At 40.3% G+C, this 20462-nt stretch overlaps 1 protein-coding gene across 3 annotated transcripts in view; it reads left to right on the top strand.

Annotated features, from left to right (window-relative positions):
- Positions 1-20462, top strand: part of myo1b (myosin IB) — an 86162-nt gene that overhangs the window by 62323 nt on the left and 3377 nt on the right. Inside the window, exons 14-29 of one of the 3 annotated variants that reach the window (XM_034693483.1) lie at positions 1744-1848; positions 3903-3965; positions 4166-4366; positions 4479-4705; positions 6320-6520; positions 9452-9545; positions 10433-10582; positions 10703-10771; positions 10882-10968; positions 11366-11452; positions 13358-13444; positions 14896-14970; positions 15099-15233; positions 16647-16753; positions 16934-17066; positions 17469-17621. In XM_034693483.1, the coding sequence (XP_034549374.1) occupies positions 1744-1848; positions 3903-3965; positions 4166-4366; positions 4479-4705; positions 6320-6520; positions 9452-9545; positions 10433-10582; positions 10703-10771; positions 10882-10968; positions 11366-11452; positions 13358-13444; positions 14896-14970; positions 15099-15233; positions 16647-16753; positions 16934-17066; positions 17469-17621 (1974 nt within the window). The remainder of the gene's footprint in view (positions 1-1743; positions 1849-3902; positions 3966-4165; positions 4367-4478; positions 4706-6319; positions 6521-9451; positions 9546-10432; positions 10583-10702; positions 10772-10881; positions 10969-11365; positions 11453-13357; positions 13445-14895; positions 14971-15098; positions 15234-16646; positions 16754-16933; positions 17067-17468; positions 17622-20462) is intronic. The other 2 variants (XM_034693484.1, XM_034693485.1) reach the window with 2 other exon arrangements.

The following is a 20462-nucleotide window of genomic DNA, read 5'->3' as shown; positions in this document are numbered from 1 at the left end:
AACCGTACAATGGGAAAAGGCGCAGCAATGCTGTCCATTATATATACAGTCTATGGTTTCAACCTTTGGACAGAGACAGGCTTATTGCTTCCTCCTGCTTTAAGATTTCATGTTAAGATAAGCTAATAGTTGTCTGTTAGCTTCAACATTTACCATTGCTAACTCTCCGACTGAAAGCAAATAAGCTAACAACCTGAAATGTCAAACTATTCCTTGATACAGATTAGGCTGATGCTTTAGGATGTTTTTGGTAGTCTAGTAGACTTTTAACAAGCTGTTTTAATAGAGATCAGTACATATGACAGTTTATTATGACACGACGGGATCTGTGATTATGCATAGTAAAGATTTAGCAAGCAAATTAAATGTGTATGCACTAGGTTCTAAATATACTTTTGTCCCCAGAAATAATGTGACTTTTTGATTCCACATCCCTGAGCAATGGGACTATTCACTTCCAACACAGGACAGATACCTTTACTTTCTCAGTGTGTTATTAACTACTTGTCATAAAACAGCACAGTAACACAGCCGAAGTATCCAGGGTGTAAGTTCAAGTCTGTCATACTTCAGTCCCTAGTCTGCTGCCACGTGGATTTAGACATGCTATTGAGTGTGTGTGTGTGTGTGTGTGTGTGTGTCTGTGTGTGTGTGTGTAGGGGTGGAGACAACATTTTGGTTTCTCAGTGAAAGGAAATGGAGTCTTGACGTTAATAACTGATCTCCTTGAGGCCATGTGTTCTGTTTCCTGGCCGCTGAGAAACCTTACTGTGTCCTTCACTGTGTGCTCTCAGACTAAACACGCTGCTCTAACCACTGTTGTGTCCTTAGCAAATGGTTTGTTAACCTAACCCAGCACACAATGAGGCCCTCTGCCAAGAAGCATGACTAACCTCCAAATGGTCATAATTGGCCACAGTAATAATTGAGATTTGTGAAGACTGGAATAAAAATGGTTTGGGCTTCTGATGAGTTTAAACTCAGTCTGTGTTTACTGAGGTCTGTGAGGGATTACAGGAACCTGTAATCATAAGGGTTAATTGTTATTAGATACTTCAGCAACACCATTTACAGTGTTAGTTGTTTACTGTCCAGATATATATATTGTTTAGTGACAGCTGTTAAAGTTTCAGTTCAGGGAACCATTGAGCACAATGAGTGAGCAGGTTATAGTATAATCAAGACCATGACTGCATCTATTTTGTAAAATATTAATTTCAACAGAATCTGAAAGTTTTATTTCAAGTTAACTCTTTATAAATAGATATTAATGTTCTTATAATTTAGCTCTCTTTAACCATTTACATACTTTTGCCAACTTGCTGAGCACAGATTGATGTAGTGGGATCATAGGAATATAAATCGATACATCGATGTAGTAGATGAATCGTTACACCCCTATTTTATTGAAATCTGCAGGATACCCTGAGACCACTAAAGTTGGAAGAAAAGTGATAATGCTTAAAAACGTTTCAGGGAAGAAAGATTTACAGGACAGCTCTGAGAAAACATGTAGGCAATGTCAAAATGAAGAGCATATATAAAAGATTCCTAAGTGCTTTGGCATATACTCATGAGCAGAGACCACAAGAACCAAGCTCAGAAGGACAGTATGTTCTGAAAGCTCCACTTTCCCCCACTGAAAGTAACCCAAGGCAACTATGAGTTTACAGGCACCTTTATGATTCTGCACACTGCCCACAGTGGAACTTACTCTTTATTTCTCTGGTGCTACACCCACAGGACAACAGCTTTGAGCAGTTCATCATCAACTACTGCAATGAGAAACTACAGCAGATCTTTATTGAGCTGACCCTTCGAGAGGAGCAGGAGGAATACGTCAGAGAGGTACGCACACATGCGACATGCACAGACAAATGACCCATCAAATCCTGCTTGTGGCCCTGGAACCATTCCCTCACCTACAACTGTAAATCTACATCGTTCAACATGTGAGCTCTCAATTTGTTGTGTTGGCAGTTCATTATGGGAGGCCTCCAGAGTGTGATCCCAACCTTGTCATGTCACTCATCGTTTTAACTACTTAAATACATGTTGGCTGAGAATGCATCCCCCTTGACCTTAATGCATTTCTACCTCATCTATTCCTCATAATCCGTCTCTGTCGTCCATCACACTCCGACTTTCTCCTCCTCCCCCCTCTGTGGAGTCTCTGGGACGGAAGTGATCCCTCATTCCAGCAAGAGTAAACACTCCCCGTTGTGGGCCTTCAAGCTCTGTTTGTTTTTAGAGCTCTATGTATGTGAGCGCTGCAGTGGTGACCCCCACACCCCTTCCCCACTCACACCAGCACCAATGATATTCCACTTCTGGCTTTTCTCCAGTGTACTGCATGGGAAAATACCACAAACCCTGGAGAAAGGAGGGAGCACCACCAATCAGGAATTTGGCTGATTATCTGTCAGTTGAAGCCACGCCCCCCTTTTTGCGCTCTCCCCCCTCAAAATATCTGTCAGATTGCTTGCACCAACCGAAGCCGTGTTCCCAACCCATTAGCAGCTGTGAAGTAGCAGGGGCAGAGTTGGGTTTTGGAGGGTGAGATGGAGGGAGTTTTTTCTTCTCCTCTCCAGATGGGCTTTGTGCTCTGTCCTTACTCACACTATGGGAACACTAAAAGGAAAAAGAGACGGCCTGGTGGACAAAAATTGAACTCAGCAGGGAGCAAATATTGCTGTGAAGAATAATGTTACATTCAGAGAAATTCAATACATCCTACAAAATGCACAATGATCAAAGCTTGAATAAGAAATAAGGGCTGTTGCTCTTAAAGGGCCAGTAACAGTTTATGTATTTTCTTTCTGGAACATTTGTTCACATTAAGCCTCATTTAAGATGAATGAGCTTACGACATGAATGCATCTAGACTTTTTAGAATGCAGTGTGTATTTAGGTTTTTAGATTAAAGATAGTGACACATGGCAGATTTGTGTCTAACAGGAGTCTGGTTCTGCTCGAAGTTTCTGCCTGTTAAAGGAAGTTTTTCCTTGCAGCTTTAACTTGTTAAGTAATGCAAGGTGCAATGCTCATGGTGGATTAAGATGAGATCATACTGAGTCCTGTCTGTAAGAGTGGACTGGATCTTACCCTGTCATTGTTTATAATTTAACATGGAGTACAGTCTAGACCTGCTCTGTTTGTAAAAGCATCTTGAGATAACGATTGTTGTGATTTGGTGCTATATAAGTAAATATATACAACCCCTAAATTTCCACTCTTATTTTTTAAACCTGTAACATCGTCGAGCATTATTTTCCTCACTGTTAACACAAACTCTGTCTCGTTAGAGCAATGATAAGAACATTCTCTCTGTCTGGCATCATTTGGATGCCTTTTCTGTGTTTCAGTTTCTTCCTCTGGCTTTGATTCGTAAAGCTTCTAAAAGAGGGCAGTGTTGCCTGGAGGAGAATATGTTAATGTCCAACAAGGATAGATGTCTCAATCTCAGAGGAATCTGAGTATACAGGGGTGAATTGCACGCTCTTGGAAAAAAAAGCTGGTTCTGATGAGCGCCAATTGGAGCCATTACCTCACATTGGCACATTCAGAATTACATTCTTACAAATGGTTGAGGTTAAATGAAACTGGAAGGCGCACAACATCTTGTGAAACATCCAGTATTGTCAATTCTATCTGAATCATCTCTAGTTTACAGTACTCGATGAGGGCCATTGTGAGAGCATCATTGATTAGCTGACTGTTTTCTCTTCAGATCCTTAACCAGGAGCTAATGTTGTGTTGGAAAGCGGAAAATGTTCAAGTGTGTTTCTCCATCAATTACTGAATTCTTCGAGGGTCCCACTGATGTGCAAAATGTCTTTTTAGCTCTGGATGATGAGATAGAAAAGCCATTGTCCTCTTGACCTTCATTTCTTTTGTTACAGGGCATCGAGTGGACCAACATTGAATATTTCAACAATGCTATTATCTGTGACCTCATTGAGAATGTGAGTCAGTCTCCTAACGCTGAGACCACACGGACCAGTTTCTGCATGATTCCACATTCAAGCCTGATTGCTTTTGTAGAATTTTTGATAAGGCACCAGAGAGAGACGATTATTACTCAGTATAAAGTTCAGTATTCAACACTTGATGATTGGTAGTTTTGTAAACTTATAACATGTCTCACCTCCTCTGTTATGTCTAGCACCAAAATGGCATCTTAGCCATGTTGGATGAGGAGTGCCTGAGGCCCGGGACAGTCAGTGATGAGACATTCCTGGACAAACTAAACACTATCTGTGCTGAACACCAACACTTTGAGAGTCGCCTCAGCAAGAACTCAAAGTTTCTGACTGACCACAGTCTGCCGCACAGCTGCTTCCGCATACAGCACTACGCCGGAAAGGTACTGGACATTCATCAGTGAACAGAGCTTTCACTCTTAAGATATTTGTTTAGTTCTTCTTCTGTGCATGATGAAAAGAAAACACCCTCAAGTCATTTCTTTCTTTTTCAAGGTGCTGTATCGTACCGAGGGCTTTGTAGACAAAAACAACGACTTGCTATACCGGGACCTGTCCCAGGCTATGTACAAGGCCACCCACAGCCTCATTAAGCAGCTGTTCCCTGAAGGCAACCCAGCTAAAGTCAACCTGAAGAGACCCCTAACTGCTGGATTCCAGTTCAGAGCATCAGTGGGGACGCTGATGAGGAACCTGCAGACCAAGAACCCAAACTACATCAGGTAGAGATATCAGTCTTTACCATACCAGTTCAGTTGCTGTTTGAATATGATATGTGGGTTCTGACATTTGTATCCACTATCATTCTCTTAAAATGGGTAAAAACATTAGAAGTTGAACAATCTTTCTAATTCTCATAGACTGATGCCTGTTGTGTAAGATCCTAACCAAACTCAGGACCTACCTTTTTTAGTCTGGAGTCTAACTCTATCTTACCTTATTCACTTACTATCTAGTTCAAATTGTAGTCTATTTTTAAAAGTCATACACTGTCTTATTTTAAATGATTATAGATAAGGGTGCAGGTGGCCTAGCAGTCTAAGCACGGCCCATATACAGAGGCTATAGTCCTCGTTACAGATGTTGCTGGTTCGACTCCCAGGGGCATGTCCTCTCCCACTCTCTACACCCCACATTTCCTGTCTCTCTTCAGATGTGCCATCAATAAAAAAGGCAGAAATGCCCCAAAAATAACTTTTCAATGAAATGTTAATGATTATACATACATATATAATATTTATTCACTTGATTTTTTATTTGTATTGATGTATTAATTTATTCTGGATTATCTTACTAATTAGTTATCTATGAATTTGATTTTATCCATTTATTCCAGTGATTATTTTTTTTTATGGATTACCTCTCAACATTAGATATTTATTATTTTTTACTCTATTTTATTTACTTGTCGTGTAGCAATTTAGTTTCTTTTGCTGGTTTAATTTTTTCTTATTTTCTTATATTTTATTTTATTTTGATGAGTTTAATTTCCTATCTTGAGTTTTAACATCTTATTTTACCTCCAGTGTTTCCTCATTTAAATGTTTTTAATGTTTCTAATATCATGTTCTTGACCTTGTTTATGGATTTTGGGGATGGGTTTAGGGGTGGGGCTGGGATTGTTTTTGATATTTCTAATTTCTTCTATTTTATGCTACCATTATTATTTTATGTACAGCACTTTATGTACAATATGGTTATATCAAAAGTGCTTTACAAATAAAGTCTGATTGATTGATTGATTGATTGATTGATTGATTGATACTGTGAAATGATGTTTCAACTGATGCCAGTGTTAATAATCAGTCAATCAATCCATCAATCAAGCTTTATTTATAGAGCACCTTTCATGCAAATCTAATGCAAGTCAAAGTGCTTTACAGCCATTGAAGAAAAAAATATACAATATTTCACGACTTAGCATAAAGCAGAAATGGATATAGAAGTAGAATAATGCACACGATTTGCCATAAAATGTATATAAATAAACAACAAAGGAAAAAAGTGAAGAAATAAGTAAATAAAAGATAAAAAATGACTTGTAAAGACAATTAAAAATGTGAAGACAAAAGTCTAAGATAAATCAAATAACTAAAATAGCAATACAAATAAATAAAACAATAGAATATTAAATAAAATATATATAATGTAAATGATAGATTCAGGTAAAAAACCACTATAGCATCCATTCTTTATAATTGTTGGTCTGAAACAGAGGATCAGTTTTGTTTTTAATCAGTGTAATTCATACTAAACTACTCAAAGTAGCTGACTTGAACTCTGGTCAAGAATGATGTTATGTCCTTGGTGTCACTAAATCTCCTCTGTCTCCACAGATGCATCAAGCCCAATGACAAGAAGGCCCCCCACATCTTTACCGACTCACTGGTCTGCCATCAACTGCGCTACCTGGGCCTGATGGAGAACGTCCGCGTAAGAAGAGCCGGGTACGCCTTCCGCCAAGCCTACGAGCCCTGCCTGGAGCGCTACAAAATGCTCTGCAAACGGACCTGGCCTCACTGGAAAGGACCTGCCAGGTAGTTGTTGTATTTATTCTCAAGCAGCTGCTAATTGTTGGTGGGATGAGGAGGAGGAGGAGGAGGGGGTGATGGAGGGGGTGGGAGGTTAAGCACTGAGAGAATGCCAAATCAAATCCCTGTCTTTGTGAGGAAATACACTTGTTGAAAGTGAGAAACACCCACAAGAGTCTGGAGCTGAGTCACTGAACCTCAGAGTACTCCCACCGGACTGACTGTTCAGTGCTAATGGACTGAAGTCTATTGGGCAGCTCCCAGGTGTGGTTGTGTGGAGCTGTGTGAATGAAGCAGGTTATTGCTGGAGGAGGGCTCAGATTACCTGCTTTAGATTACAAAACGTAAAAAAAAAAGAGTTATCCTCTAGGGTATTTGGCTCACTGGTATCTATACAGCTTTAATGCAGATGAATGTTGAAATACAACTTTAAGGAAAGAGTTTTTACTTATCCTTTCATAAGAATAGGACAGTGTTGCCAGCTGCCTTGGATTTTTTCCATCTTGATTATGACTCACAGCGTCCAATAGATAAAACTCCTCTCAGGATCCTTTCAGAAACAAGGATCATCATCATTTTTACAATTTACAATGTATCATTATTATTATTATTATTATTATTATTAAAGGTGACATATCATGCAAAATGGACTTTTTAATGGTTCTCTACCTGAAATATGTTTCCCTGGCATGTCTACAAACCCCCCGAGAATGAAAAAAATCCATTCTGCCCCTGTTCTGATTTCTCCACCTTTCTGTAAATGTGTGTGAAACAAGCCGTTTCAGACTTCCGTGTTTTTGTTACGTAACAACAATATCCGGTCTGTCACGGAGTCAGAGCTCGGAGCTTGTTCAGCCCATAGACTGTATAAAATAATACTGAATCCCCCCTCCGTTTTTCATTACCTGCACAAATGTATGCTAACAAGGAGCTTAGAAGGGAGGCATGCTAGTTGTAGGCTGTCTTAATAAACACAAAGGTCGGTTTTACTCCCCACGTCTGCAGATTTGAAGATCTAGTGGATGATTTTTATTTATCATGGATAAGTGCTAGCGCTAGTTAGCATAGCTACATAGCTACATGTCGTAGCTGTAGCTGTGTACCAAGACACACGTCAACATACTGACAAATAAAACAACAAGTAATACAGAATCTGTGACCACTCCTTCAGAAAGGTCCCGCTGCCTTTCTGGTAGAGGTCGGTTTTACTCCCCACGTCTGCAGATTTGAAGATCTAGTGGATGATTTTTATTTATCATGGATAAGTGTTAGCGCTAGTTAGCATAGCCACATAGCTACATGTTCGTAGCTGTGTACCAAGACACACGTCGACATACTGATAAATAAAACAACAAGAAACACTAAATCTGTGACCAATCGTTCAGAAAGGTACTGCTGCAGGCGCCTCTCCGTCAGGATCAGATTCTGGATCAGATTCAGAGGGTTGAAGTAAAGCGGTCTCTGAGCAGCCGTGTATATTCAGCCAACATGTAAACATTAGATCAACGTGCTGGAGAGCCGAGGCCACACCCACTTCCTGAGGGGGCGTGGTCAGAGAGAAAACAGAGTGTTCTGAGGAGGGCTGAAGAAGAGGGTTTTTCAGGCAGGCCAAAATCTGATTTCAAAGTGTTTTTTTGAGCATAAACTTTAAAGACATGTTTTGGGGACCTCTTAGACCAATATATATTGATGAAAAAAGCGTGATATGTCACCTTTAATATTAATATTAAAATTAATATTAATATTAATATTAATATTAATATTTATACAAATATTAATATTAATATTAATATGCTGTCCAAGAAGTTGTTAAACCTTCCAACAGTGGGTCTGTGCATTCTCTAATCATACGTAATGCCATTCAGTAATCATCGTGAAGTGAACCGTACATGAAATAAGCATGTTTTTACCTGCTCAGCCATAAAATGCTTAATCATCAATAATAATAATAACAATAAGAAGAAGAAGAAGAAGACCAAAATAATAATGATAAAATGAATAATAATAACACTAATAATAATAACAACAATACTACTGCGAATAATAATGAAGACAATAACAACAACAATAATAAAAAAATTATAATAATTAACCAAATATTAATTTAATTATTATAATAATTACTTTTACAGTTATGCTTTACTTATAATTTACTTATGGATTTATGTGTATTGTTATTAATATATTATTGTTATTATTAATTTATTTTGTTTAACTATTATAAACATATATTTGTTTTTAAGTCCACTTTATTATTAATTGATTAATTTATTTTAATTCAATGTTTGGTCTTTCTGTTAATTGTTTATTAAGCTCAACCCCCCCTCAGATTTGTTTCCATTATTTTCTCCGATTTAGCTAATACACACACACACACACACACACACACACACACACACACATACACACACGCATTGTTAGTTCCTGTTAGTCCCTGTTTTGTGTTTACTTGTTGTCTTGTCTTTCACATTCTTGTGTATATTATATATTGTATTGTCAAGTCTCTCACCTGTCCTGTATTGTTCTGCAACACTTTAATTAAAAAAGAAAGAAACTATCATCAGCCCTGTCACCCAAAAGTTGTTTAAAGTTCAGCAGAAGTGAACTGTTCCCTCTCTGAACCACAACATGCTGAGACATTTCATCCTAATCTGTCTCCTTTGTTCCCTATCAGCCTGGTAAGAGTTCTGATGTCTATCTGCTCTGCCATGCGTTGGTATCTTGTTGTCAGCTAACCCAAAACCCTCTGTGTGGTTTCTTTGTTTCCCCTCTCTTCGTCTGTAATCATTCTCCCTCTGTTTCCCACAATCTGCTTCCTCACTGCTGTTCTCATCTGTTACCTCTTGTGTTTAAAGTCTCAGTTGCTCTTGTGTTTATTGTCACTTAAAGCATCGTGTTTACTCTTTATGACCATGAATCCTCTTGGCTTCCCCATAGGGAAGGAGTGGAAGTGCTGATGCCCGACCTCCAGGTCCCAACAGAAGAGTACGCATACGGCCGCTCCAAGATCTTCATTAGGAACCCAAGAACGGTACAACACACACATCCTCTCTGCAGCTACATCAAATATACTTCCTAGCTCGTTTTGACATCTGCTGTGCGCCCCGCTAGATCAAGCTGTGTTTGAATATCTAAAAGGTTGTATTGAGTGTGCTCAGCTGCCCTGTTTTCTCACAGTATGATGTTTGTGAAGCAGGGTGGGCTGCACTTAAAGCCCCCACTACAGCAATTAGCATGCATCTAGCTCCCTGAAAACACATGTTTTCACTTAGCTGTCTTACATGGGAAATGGGCTTCTTTGCTCCACGTTTGTAGGCGCTTCATCTGTTGAAGCCTGCAGTGTTGGACTCTACTTTCTCCCCATCCAGCAAACAAAGCTGGGAATAACATGATGTCATACTCTGGTATTTTTTTCCTCCTGTAATTGCTTTCTCTGTCTAATCAAGATATCAGCTCTATGTATCAGTAACTGGGAAATCACATCATTTGTGTTTCCAGACAGTACTTCTTTTGCTCTCATGCAGCCACACCTTCAGATCCAGAGTTAGAGAAGTTATTGTCGGGAACTGTAGAGCAAAATGAGACAATTAATTAAGTCTGTCTGATAAGCATATTACATCGACTAATAACGATAACATTGAGCAAACAAATCCATAAAATAAGCAGGGAAGGCTGCAGATGGACTGGACTTTGGATTTGATATAGCAGAATCAATATTTGCTCTGATAAAAAGATATCTCTGTTGATCTCATGTTATGGGAATAGGCGTGCCATGTATTACTTTGCCTTCCCTCTGGTTTTACTGTGAAGGTTGAAATGACGCCAAATTTGCCGTGAGAAACTTTGATGCTGATATCTGGACATTTAAACGCACTGTATGCGTCTCAAGGTAGTTAAATTCTCTCCTCTTCCCCGCAGCTTTTCTTCCTGGAGGAAAGAAGGAAACAATGTCTGGAGGACCTGGCCGCACTCATTCAGAAGATCTACCGCGGCTGGAAGTGCCGCAGCCACTTCCTGCTGCTCAAAGAGAGTCAGATAGTGGTGGCTGCGTGGTACCGCCGATTCGCGGTGAGCAGCTTTGATAAACTGCTCTCTTAGTCATTAGTGAACACAAAATATTAAACATATAGACAGCAGACCCTGAGGAGTTGTTTTTATTTCACTTTCTTCTCTGTTTTCATCTCACAGCAACAAAAGAAATACAAGCAGATCAAGAGCGCCACCACTGTTGTGCAGTCCTACACTAGAGGATGGCAGGTGTGCACCTTCATTTATAATCACTCTGAATAAAAACAAACATAGCAGGGAGCCGTGTAGGTAGTCTAACAGAAACACATTAAAATGTTTGCTTGTTTTACTTCCACCAGGCACGCAAACTCCTGAGAGAGCTGAAATATCAGAAGAGATGTGAGGAGGCAGTGACCACCATCTCAGCCTTTTGGCACGGCACCCAGGTACTGACGCATTAAAGTGCAGGGGAATATCAGAGAGTGTGGTGTTTACCTCCACACAACATTAGCATAGGTTTGATACAAGCTTTTTTATTCATGTTTTGGGAGAAACTCCTCTTGAAGTCTTAACAGTCTGGCCTTCGCCACTTGATTTTTCATCTTAAGCCGTGTTCCCGCCTGAGGGCCCCGACAGTGTTACAAAAATTCTGTTCTTTAACAAGCTGTACTTTGAAGTTATTGCTGCTTTTCCCCTTTTTTAATCTCGCTTCTTTTGCTGATCACAAAACTGCCACTTCTTCTTGTTTCCCCCCCCCCCACTCTACTTTCACTTTTCTTTCTTGATTCTATCCCCTCTCACATCCTCAACCTGTCCTACCTAACGCCCACCGCATCCCACCAGGCTCGGATGGAGCTGAGACGTCTAAAACAAGAAGCGCTGAATAAACACGCTGTGACAGTAATTTGGGCATACTGGCAGGGAACCAAGGTATTTCCAACCCAGCCGCACAGTAGTGTGTCTGTGTCCCAGCTGTCTTGTCATCCCTGTACACAGTGTCCCATCCCATCTCATTCCCACTGTGAACCTGCCTAATAGAGTAGCAGCTCGTCTGAATGAACGTCCATTATCCTTCCTGTCATCCCCCAGCCCGATTAATGTTCCTTATCGTTGTTTGTCCTGCTTTTTTGTTTAGAAGCTGTTACTTGAAGCATTTCCTGATATATTTTTGTTGTTGTATTGATAATTTATGAAGCCAAAAACTAAAACTACAGCTCTCTAATACAAAACCAAACCTTTTCTCTGAAAAGTTGCCATGCTGAGATCTTTAAAAGATGCTTAAGTCTTTGTTTTGGGCTTAATTTGCAGAGTTTTTGATATTGCCCCTTATCTTCTGTGATACATTGCCCTTCAAACAGCTTATTTGTACAGTCAGTTCATGCAGAGAGACCACTTTTAATGCTAAGACATCAAAACCTCTCATCAACCAGCAGGATTATGTCAATATGGTGGCACATGTTACTACTTTATAGCCTCAGTGGTTACAAATAAGCTAAGTTGAGTGTCATCTGCATACAACATGCTTTTATCTCATTATCTAATGTTTTCATTTCAAAGTTCCCACAGCTTTCTGAGAACAGTGACTTCTGACTCATTATAAAAGCTGCTAAAGATGAAGTTTTATTCTATGATTTTATTCTTCACCAACATTAAGTTCATCATCTTTTTGAGGCTGTGAGTAATGCCGTAATAATCTACACCCTCCCGCTGTTTCCTCATTGAAGTCCTCTCTTTTGAGCGTGAAAACACGCAGAGTCACAAAATGAGAGCGCCGACTCAAAGCAGCACGCATGTCGAGTCTTACCAGACGCTGTCCCATCTCCTGACATCCCCCTGTTGTCTTTCGTCAATGTTTCATCATCATGGTTTTTCCACACCTACTCAGTCCCCTCCCTCAGGGCAATTAAGTTTTGCCTGTCACTGAAAATAACCACCTCCGCAACTGCCAACGCTTTTCATCAGGCCCGGAGAGAGCTGCGTCAGCTGAAGGAGGAGGCGAGGAATAAACATGCCGTATCGGTCATTTGGGCCGGCTGGCAGGGCACCAAGGTATTTGGGCAGCCTGTCGACTTGTCTTGCCGTGACTATGTGTCTTGCCGCCTTCATCCGCACCCCAACCCCAACCCTCCTTAAAAAAAAAAAAGGAACCTTAACATCCATCATGCAGCTCAAATCATTTTATACATTCGATCGCTGACATAGGGCAGTTTATTTCTCACTCTCCTACATTTACACTTCTCCATCAGGTACTGAAGTGAAAAGAGGAGTCCCTGTCTAACATATGAGGATGTAATATTGCTAATATAAGTAAATGACTGAAGCTTAGGTAGGCATCCCTGGAAGGTACAGGGTCGCATTCACACACAGGTTAGCAACAGAGAGGTCATTTTGAAGGTGTTTTCAGCCTCCTCCATAAAGGTCCATGCCTCACCAGTGCATGCTTTCTGCTGTTTGCATGATGTCTTGTTGTAGAGTAGTTACTGCATGTTTACTCCTTTCATCATTTGTCTTTTTAGATGGATTTGTTTGGATCCGCTGAGGCGACCCTGATGTAACTTTTGCTCCTTTCTTTTTAACACCTAGTTCCACTAAAAGTCTTTTTCTTTTACAGAAGTCTTCCTCATAGATGTTCATGTTACCCAGAGTGCTGTGTGTTTCTGGAGCATAGAGCTGTACTATTACAGCCTCTGATGGAGTGTTTTTGTTTGTGTGTGCGTGTGTGTATTTGATGTTTGCTGTCCTCAGGCAAAACAGTATCTCCTCCTTCTTCTTCTAATCTTCTCTTGCTTCATTTGTTCCCGCTCTCTGCCTCTTCCTTCCCCCCCCTGTGAACAGGCTCGCAGGGAGCTGAGGAGACTGAAGGAGGAGGCCCGGCGTAAGCATGCTGTTGCTGTGATTTGGGCCTACTGGAAGGGACTCAAGGTACCTACCAGCCCCATGACTCAGCCATCCCCAGGATCAACATCCTGTTCATTCACCCCTCCTGACCTTCTTCATCATCCTACACCAACACGCACCGCTACACAGGAAGCTAGTATCTAACGAGTGCTCTTCATTATGGCAGTTTAGCTTTCTACACCCAGAGATCAGGCACATTAGAATATGACTAATTATACATATTAACTTTTAACCAAATGCCAGTTGTATGCTAAATAAAAACACCATCACAAAAAAAGTAGTTCTGCAAAGATCACTGAAGCAAAAACTGCTTCCCTCTTTGGAGTAATTTTGCAAGGGTAGGATTTTTTTTTTCTCTTCAGTATAAAAATCCCAATTCCCTTTACAATGCAGCTCTTATTGGTCTTGCAGGACTTGTTGTCCTTCAACATTTTACCCTGCTTTGTGAGGCCTAGAGAAATGTGTTTAACATAGCTGCAGTCTCATCTTTAGAGACCTGGAGTTGTTTCTAGCTGAGAGATTCTGAGACCGTTCTACCACTGTGGTTTAATAAAGGGACATTTGATTTATCTGTGGATTTTAAAAGCTGTTAAATTATGAAACCAGGCTTTTGTCACTGAATAAAAAAACACTTCGCAGTTTTCATCACAGCTATTAGTCTAAGCAGAAACATTTAGCATACGTGTAAAAGGGTCGAGCAGTTTTCACTCTGCTTCTGTAGAACAGTCAGACACATTTTAGATAGCTATTGATTGACAGCTTCTTTCCGTTCCTCTTTTTCTGTGGTTTTTAATGCTGAAGAACCGAACTAACAAAGCCTGACTGACATCAACGGCAGACTGTCTGTCTCTATCTGATTTGTTCTCTTCTGAACGTCTGAACTCTGTCTGCTCTCCCTGCTTCCTTGCAGCTAACCTCATATGACGCCGCTCTGTTTTGTGTTACCAGCAGTATCTGTGTCACTTATTTTCTCTTTGTCCTTTAGGTGTATAAAGTGCATGAGTGTGTGTGTGTGTGTGTGCAATTTCCCGATGTTTTTTCTGTTGTGTGTCCGCCTGGTTATAGAAGAATAACTGTCCTCATGTGGGTAATTTGTTGCAGTGTTAATCTTTTCATCATGATAATTGGTCCAGCCTCCGCCACACGTTGCACAATGCACCTGTTCACATCTCAATTTGTCACAATTAAGGTTAGGATGAAGGTCATTTGTCATCAGCATCATGGACTTTTCAGTCATTAATTCTGTAATTCTGTAATCATCATAATGTGAATTAAATCCAGCAGCTTGGAGTTGTCTGTTCCAGGTGTGCATTGTTTGTGACTAACCAAACGTCTGTCACACCATTGTGCTTTTTGTGTTCACTGTCATCCTCCTGCTAGTTCATTCTCCTTCTCCTTCCTGCTTCACATCAAATTAATGAGTGATAGTGGGAGATTGACATATCTTGTTGTTGTTGTTGTTGTTTTTATGAAAGGTCCGCAGAGAGTACAGAAAGTTCTTCAGGGCTAACGCAGGCAAAAAAATCTATGATTTCACCATCCAGAGAATCGTAAGTTGGTTTGGAATGTTGCCTAGAATCCTGACTTGAATAAAAGTTTCTCATGACTTGTTTCTTAGAATACCTGTATCCTAAATTCCCTTGCAGTACACTTCTCATCCATGTTGACTTTTTTACAGATGCAGAAATACTTCCTGGGTCTGAAGAGCACCGTACCTTCCATGTCCCCCATAGACAAGAACTGGCCCAGCAGGCGTTACCTCTTTCTGGATGGAGCCCACACAGAGCTGAGGAGGATCTTCCATCTCTGGAGGGTTGGTCCAAAAAAAAAAACAACCTAGAGCTCATCTTCTCTCTATCAATATTTATTTGTATAGCGCCAAATCACAACAAATGTTATCCCAAGACACTTTTACAAATAGAGCAGGTCTAGACCGTACTCTATGTTAAATTATTAAAAAGACCAGAAATCAAGACAGGATAAGATCCAGTCCCCTCTTACAGAGAGGACTCGGTCTGAACTCATCTTAATCCACCATGAGCACAGCATTTAGCAGGTTAAAGTGGCAAGGACCAACTTCCTTTAACAGGCAGAAACCTCGAGCAGAACCAGACTCAGTAGTCCGACATCTGCCTCGACCGTGTTGGGGTTGGAAAGAGGGAGGTTCAGAAAGAGATGTAGTCATAGTAGTAGTAGTAGTTGTTGTTGTAGTATTAGTACATTTATCAGTACCTCACCGATCTGCTCCACCACCACACCCTCTCACGTAACCTCTGATCCTCCAACGCTCACCTCCTCAATTTGATCTAGGTAGACAAAATATCACATTGTCTTGTGCACATGTTGACTGGCAAACAAAAGAATAAGGAAGCATCAACTTACCTCACAGTTTAGAGCTTAATCTCTACTTGTGAGCCACAGGCAGTAAGCAATGTGTCACAAGATCCGTAAAGCACACTAAGTTAGCAAGTTACAGCAGTAAACTTTTATCAACAGGCAGAAACCTCGGGCAGAACCAAACTCATGTTGATAACTATCTGCCCCGACTGTGTTGGGGTTGGAAAGAGGGATAGTAGTAGTAGTAGTAGTAGTAGTAGTAGTAGTAGTAGTAGTAGTAGAATGACAAAGCATCAGCTTACCTCACAGTTTAGAGCAAAATCCTTATTCCTGAGCTACAAGCAGTAAGCAATGTTTCACAAGATCCATGAAGCACAATAAGTTAGCAAGTTACAGCAGCTAACTTTTTTTAATAGGCAGAAAACTTGGGCAGAACCAGACTCATGTTGAAAGCCACCTCCCTTGACTGTTGGGGTTGGAAAGCTGGCTAAAGGAAGGTGCAGAAAAAGAGATGGTAGTAGTAGTATTTCATTGATCTGTAATTTTTCTGGGCAGACAAAATATCACATTGCCTTGTGCACATGTTGACTGGCACACAAAAGCATGAACAGGCAACAACCCACCTTACAGTTTAAAGCAAAATTATTATTCCTGAGCCACAGGCAGTAAACATTTTGAAGAAGCATAGAATCACAACCACTTGAGAAAAATATCCTGTCAATATTGAAGAAATATGTGCAGAGAGAGGCAAAGCAATGTGTCACAAGATCCATGAAGCACACTAACCAGACTGAATAGATAATATTGGATGAGCTTTACAAAGTATTTCATAGTAATCAATGACAACACTTATTTAAACATCTGTGTATCTGTGTGTTTGTGTCTTCAGTGTAAGAAATACAGGAGCCAGTTCACAGAGGAGAAGAAGGCTGTTTACGAGGAGAAGCTGGAGGCGAGCGAGATCTTCAAGGATAAGAAGACTCTCTATCCTAGCAGGTACCAGCAGAGTGCTCTTTATTTCCTGCTACAGGTTTACCAGATAAATATCCAGTGACCTGCTGTTTGATTAATGAGCAGATTAGTGCATCTTTTAATTTAACACTGTTAACCACAGTAAACACAGTGTGGTGTTGTCTTCTTATGTGGTATGCATTATGAATGTGTGTGTTTTCTCAGCGTGAGCCAGCCCTTTAAAGGAGACTACCTGGAGATCAGCAAGAACCCCAAATATCAGAAACTCAACAGCGCTGTGGATGAGAAAGTCCTGCTGGCAGATGTGGTCAACAAGATTAACAGGGCAAATGGCAAGGTGAGCGAGATCACTCACCCTGCATTAAAGGAACGTTTCATGTAGTTTGTGTAAAAGCTGTTAAATTGCACCCAGTGTTAAGACTTTTGCTGGAGATCCACCCAGGCCTAGTGATGCACGAAAATATTACGTTGTTTTGAAGGCTCTTTCAATTCGCTGTGCAACAACTCTTATTTTGACATCCAAACAACTGCCGTTATATTTGTTCCAGAAGATCGCAGATGTGTTTTGACAGGCAGCATGTTAAATGTTTTCTCTTTGTGGAACTATGTCCAAGTTTCAAGGTTAGAGAGGCTTAAAGCTGCACCTTGGTCTGTGCTTTTTCTTTAGCCCAAAATGTGACACGTCTCACAGCACCAGAATTTGTAGGTGGGGGTAAACATTTCCGGCTCTGATTCACAGGGGACACCTCGAATCTTCCTGTTGACCAAGAAGAGTGTGGTGCTGGCTGATCAGAAGACAGGCCAGGTGAAGGCCAGCGTTCCTCTGCCGGACCTCAGCAGTGTGTCAGTCAGCACGCAGAACGACGGCTTCTTTGCTCTCAAACTCAAAGAGGTAAGCAAGTCCTGTTCGGATGTGATGTTTCATTACACTATAGGTAGTTGGTAGATCAAAGGGCATTCTGTTAACACTTATATAGAGTACATCTACTCAACTCAACTGTGTTGACAGTATATAGCACCTTTCATACATTCAAGCATGCAGCCCAAAGAGCTTCACACATACATAGAGGGACAGAAAATAGCAGCAATAGGAAAATGATACAATTCTAAAACAAGACAGAGGGTAGAAATATGAAATACTTAGAAATATAAAAACACAATCATTGTAATGAAATCAATAAAATAAGATCTGATGGATAACAGAAAAGTCAAAAAAAATAACATAGAATAGAATGAAAAATATAAATGATGCTAAAACATACATTTAATAAAATATGAAATAATTGTTGTTTCTATTTTTTATTATTATTATTGATATTATTATTATTATTATTATTATTATTATTATTATTACTAGTATTGATATTATTATGATTATTACTATTAGTACCATTACTAATATTATTAAATTACAATTAATATAATAATACTATTATTATTACTAGTATTATTATTATCTTTATTAAAACAATAATAATAATAAATAATAATATATCAGTATTAATAGTTATTATTGTTATTATTATTATTACTATTATAAAAGTAACTATTAGTATTATTATTATTATTATAAAGGTAATGATGTAATAATGCAGTCCAGGGTTGAATAGAAACTACTCCAAGTTAAGAGCCGGATTAAAAAGGTGAGTCTTAAGTTCACTTTTAAAAACACCCAGAGAGCATCAGCACTTATTCTTTCAAATTCTTGTATCTCTCCCCAGCTGGGGTATAAATACCTGAGAACAGTTCAGCAAAACAGTCTTTGATTAGATAAGATATCGGCACCTTTGAATCACACATGCCCCCTGACAAACTATCTACAGACTCCTATCAGTGGTTGGATACATGCAGAGGAATGTAGATTAGAAAAGGTAGATGGCCTGTGATGATGTGTCGACACATAGAAAAGAAGCTGTGCTGAGAACTATTTAAATGATGCATGGCAAGAATCCAGCTCAAGAAAAGTTGATTTGATTGAGCAAAAGATGAAATGAGGAAAAAATAATGATCAGTTGTTGCTTCAGGCAGCTTCAAGAACTTCTGCATAAAAGTAAAGACCACACATGTGCATCTGGTCTTTTACTTTATTTCAGTATGCTGTGATAATCTTCAGTACTCAGCCTGCAGCCTTGCACATATGATCAAATCACAGGCACGCTGATATTCAGTACAGCATTGCTCCCCCTTACACCGTGTCCTAATAGCATGCCAGAATCAGATACCTCGTCACGTTGTGCAGCTACAGACGCCTGCTGTCCACACTGCATCCATCAGTTCACTTCTATAACGCCATGTTAACACAAACCAGACCACTATCAGCTGTGTGCAGGAGACCAGCTGGAGAAGTATGAGATGGAAGGGTATTTCCTACCTAACTGGACAGCTGTTGTGTTATTAAAATAAATTAATAACACTATGATTATAGATATGGATATTATTAATGCACCACTATCTCTACTTTGTTAAACAAGCTAACAAGGGCTTAAATCAATAAACATTTCCTTATTGGACAATCTGATGACTTGTCGATCTCTCTCCAGCCAGCTGCCACTTTGTATAGGTTTTGCTGTAGAATGAACAGGTATACAGGCAACTCCTCATCTGAACTTCATGAATGAACTGCTCATCATCCATTCCCATTAAAGCGGCAGGAATGTACATGGAAACAAAGCAAGTGTTCAAAGCTGCCGACCAGTTAGGACCAGAAACTGTATAATTAATCATCCGTGACGTCACCCATCTGTTTCTGAAGCGCTGCTTTGAAGCCAATCTTCAGTGGGAGCCATATTGGAAATGTTGAACCTAAAGGCTGATTTATACTTCTGCGTCTCCCCTACGCAGCACGGGCTGACGCAGACATGAGCACCACATACTTGTGCGTCGGTGTGTCCGTGTCGCGCAGCAATTCTCCGCCGAAACGCATGAGGGCAGTGCGGTCTCTCTGATAGCCGGCTGCCTGCTTCCGGTCCCCCTACGATCTCTGTTTACTTTTCCACAGAGATTCAGAGCGTGTTATGTTAATCTACAGCTGATACATGTTGCTGTTTATCATACAGACATGATTACATGAAGAATAGAGAGGAGGAGATGAAATACACGGCCGATGTGCGGCCGATGTCCGGGATCCCGGAAGTGCTGTAAATGCGGGAAAGACAAAGCCGCCGAGCGGACCAATCACAGAGCTTGTGGTCCGTGTCGGCTCTACGTGGAGTTACATTTTGGAGGAGGTGCACGTCAGCTACGTGCGTAGGCCGCGGCGTAGGTACGGGAGCTACGCGGACCCCCGGCGTAGGGTACGCCGTTGATTCAACGCAGAAGTATAAATCAGCCTTAACTGCTGTCGAGTGATTGTGAGGTAAAGAGGTGGGCTTTGAGCCTCCTAGCCAACAGCTACAGTGTTCCCGCCTGTCAACCAAGTCAGCTGTGTCTCTCATAATTGAATACTCATAATCTTACAATCTTACACAGTACAGTGTGTGCCGATCAAGGAATTAGCTACTCTGACTAAACTAATTTTGTACCAGGCTGTAAACATGTTTATTTCTGCTGTAAAGATTGTCTTCTTTCAATTTGTGTGTATGTGGTTTCCGGTGTTTCTGCAGCCAGCCTCAAGTGGATGCTCGATGAACTGCAGTTTAACACTTCCACATTGGCTTCACACTTTGAGACCACTTGGTTAGGACACAGTGTTGAATGCTATTACTACAGTGCAGCTAAAATACAATTCTTCTTC

Source organism: Notolabrus celidotus, chromosome 10 (genome assembly GCF_009762535.1).
Source record: "Notolabrus celidotus isolate fNotCel1 chromosome 10, fNotCel1.pri, whole genome shotgun sequence".
Lineage (NCBI taxonomy): Eukaryota > Metazoa > Chordata > Actinopteri > Labriformes > Labridae > Notolabrus > Notolabrus celidotus.
The sequence above is the reverse complement of the archived record's forward strand: the minus strand, read 5'-3'. Positions and strand labels throughout refer to the sequence as shown.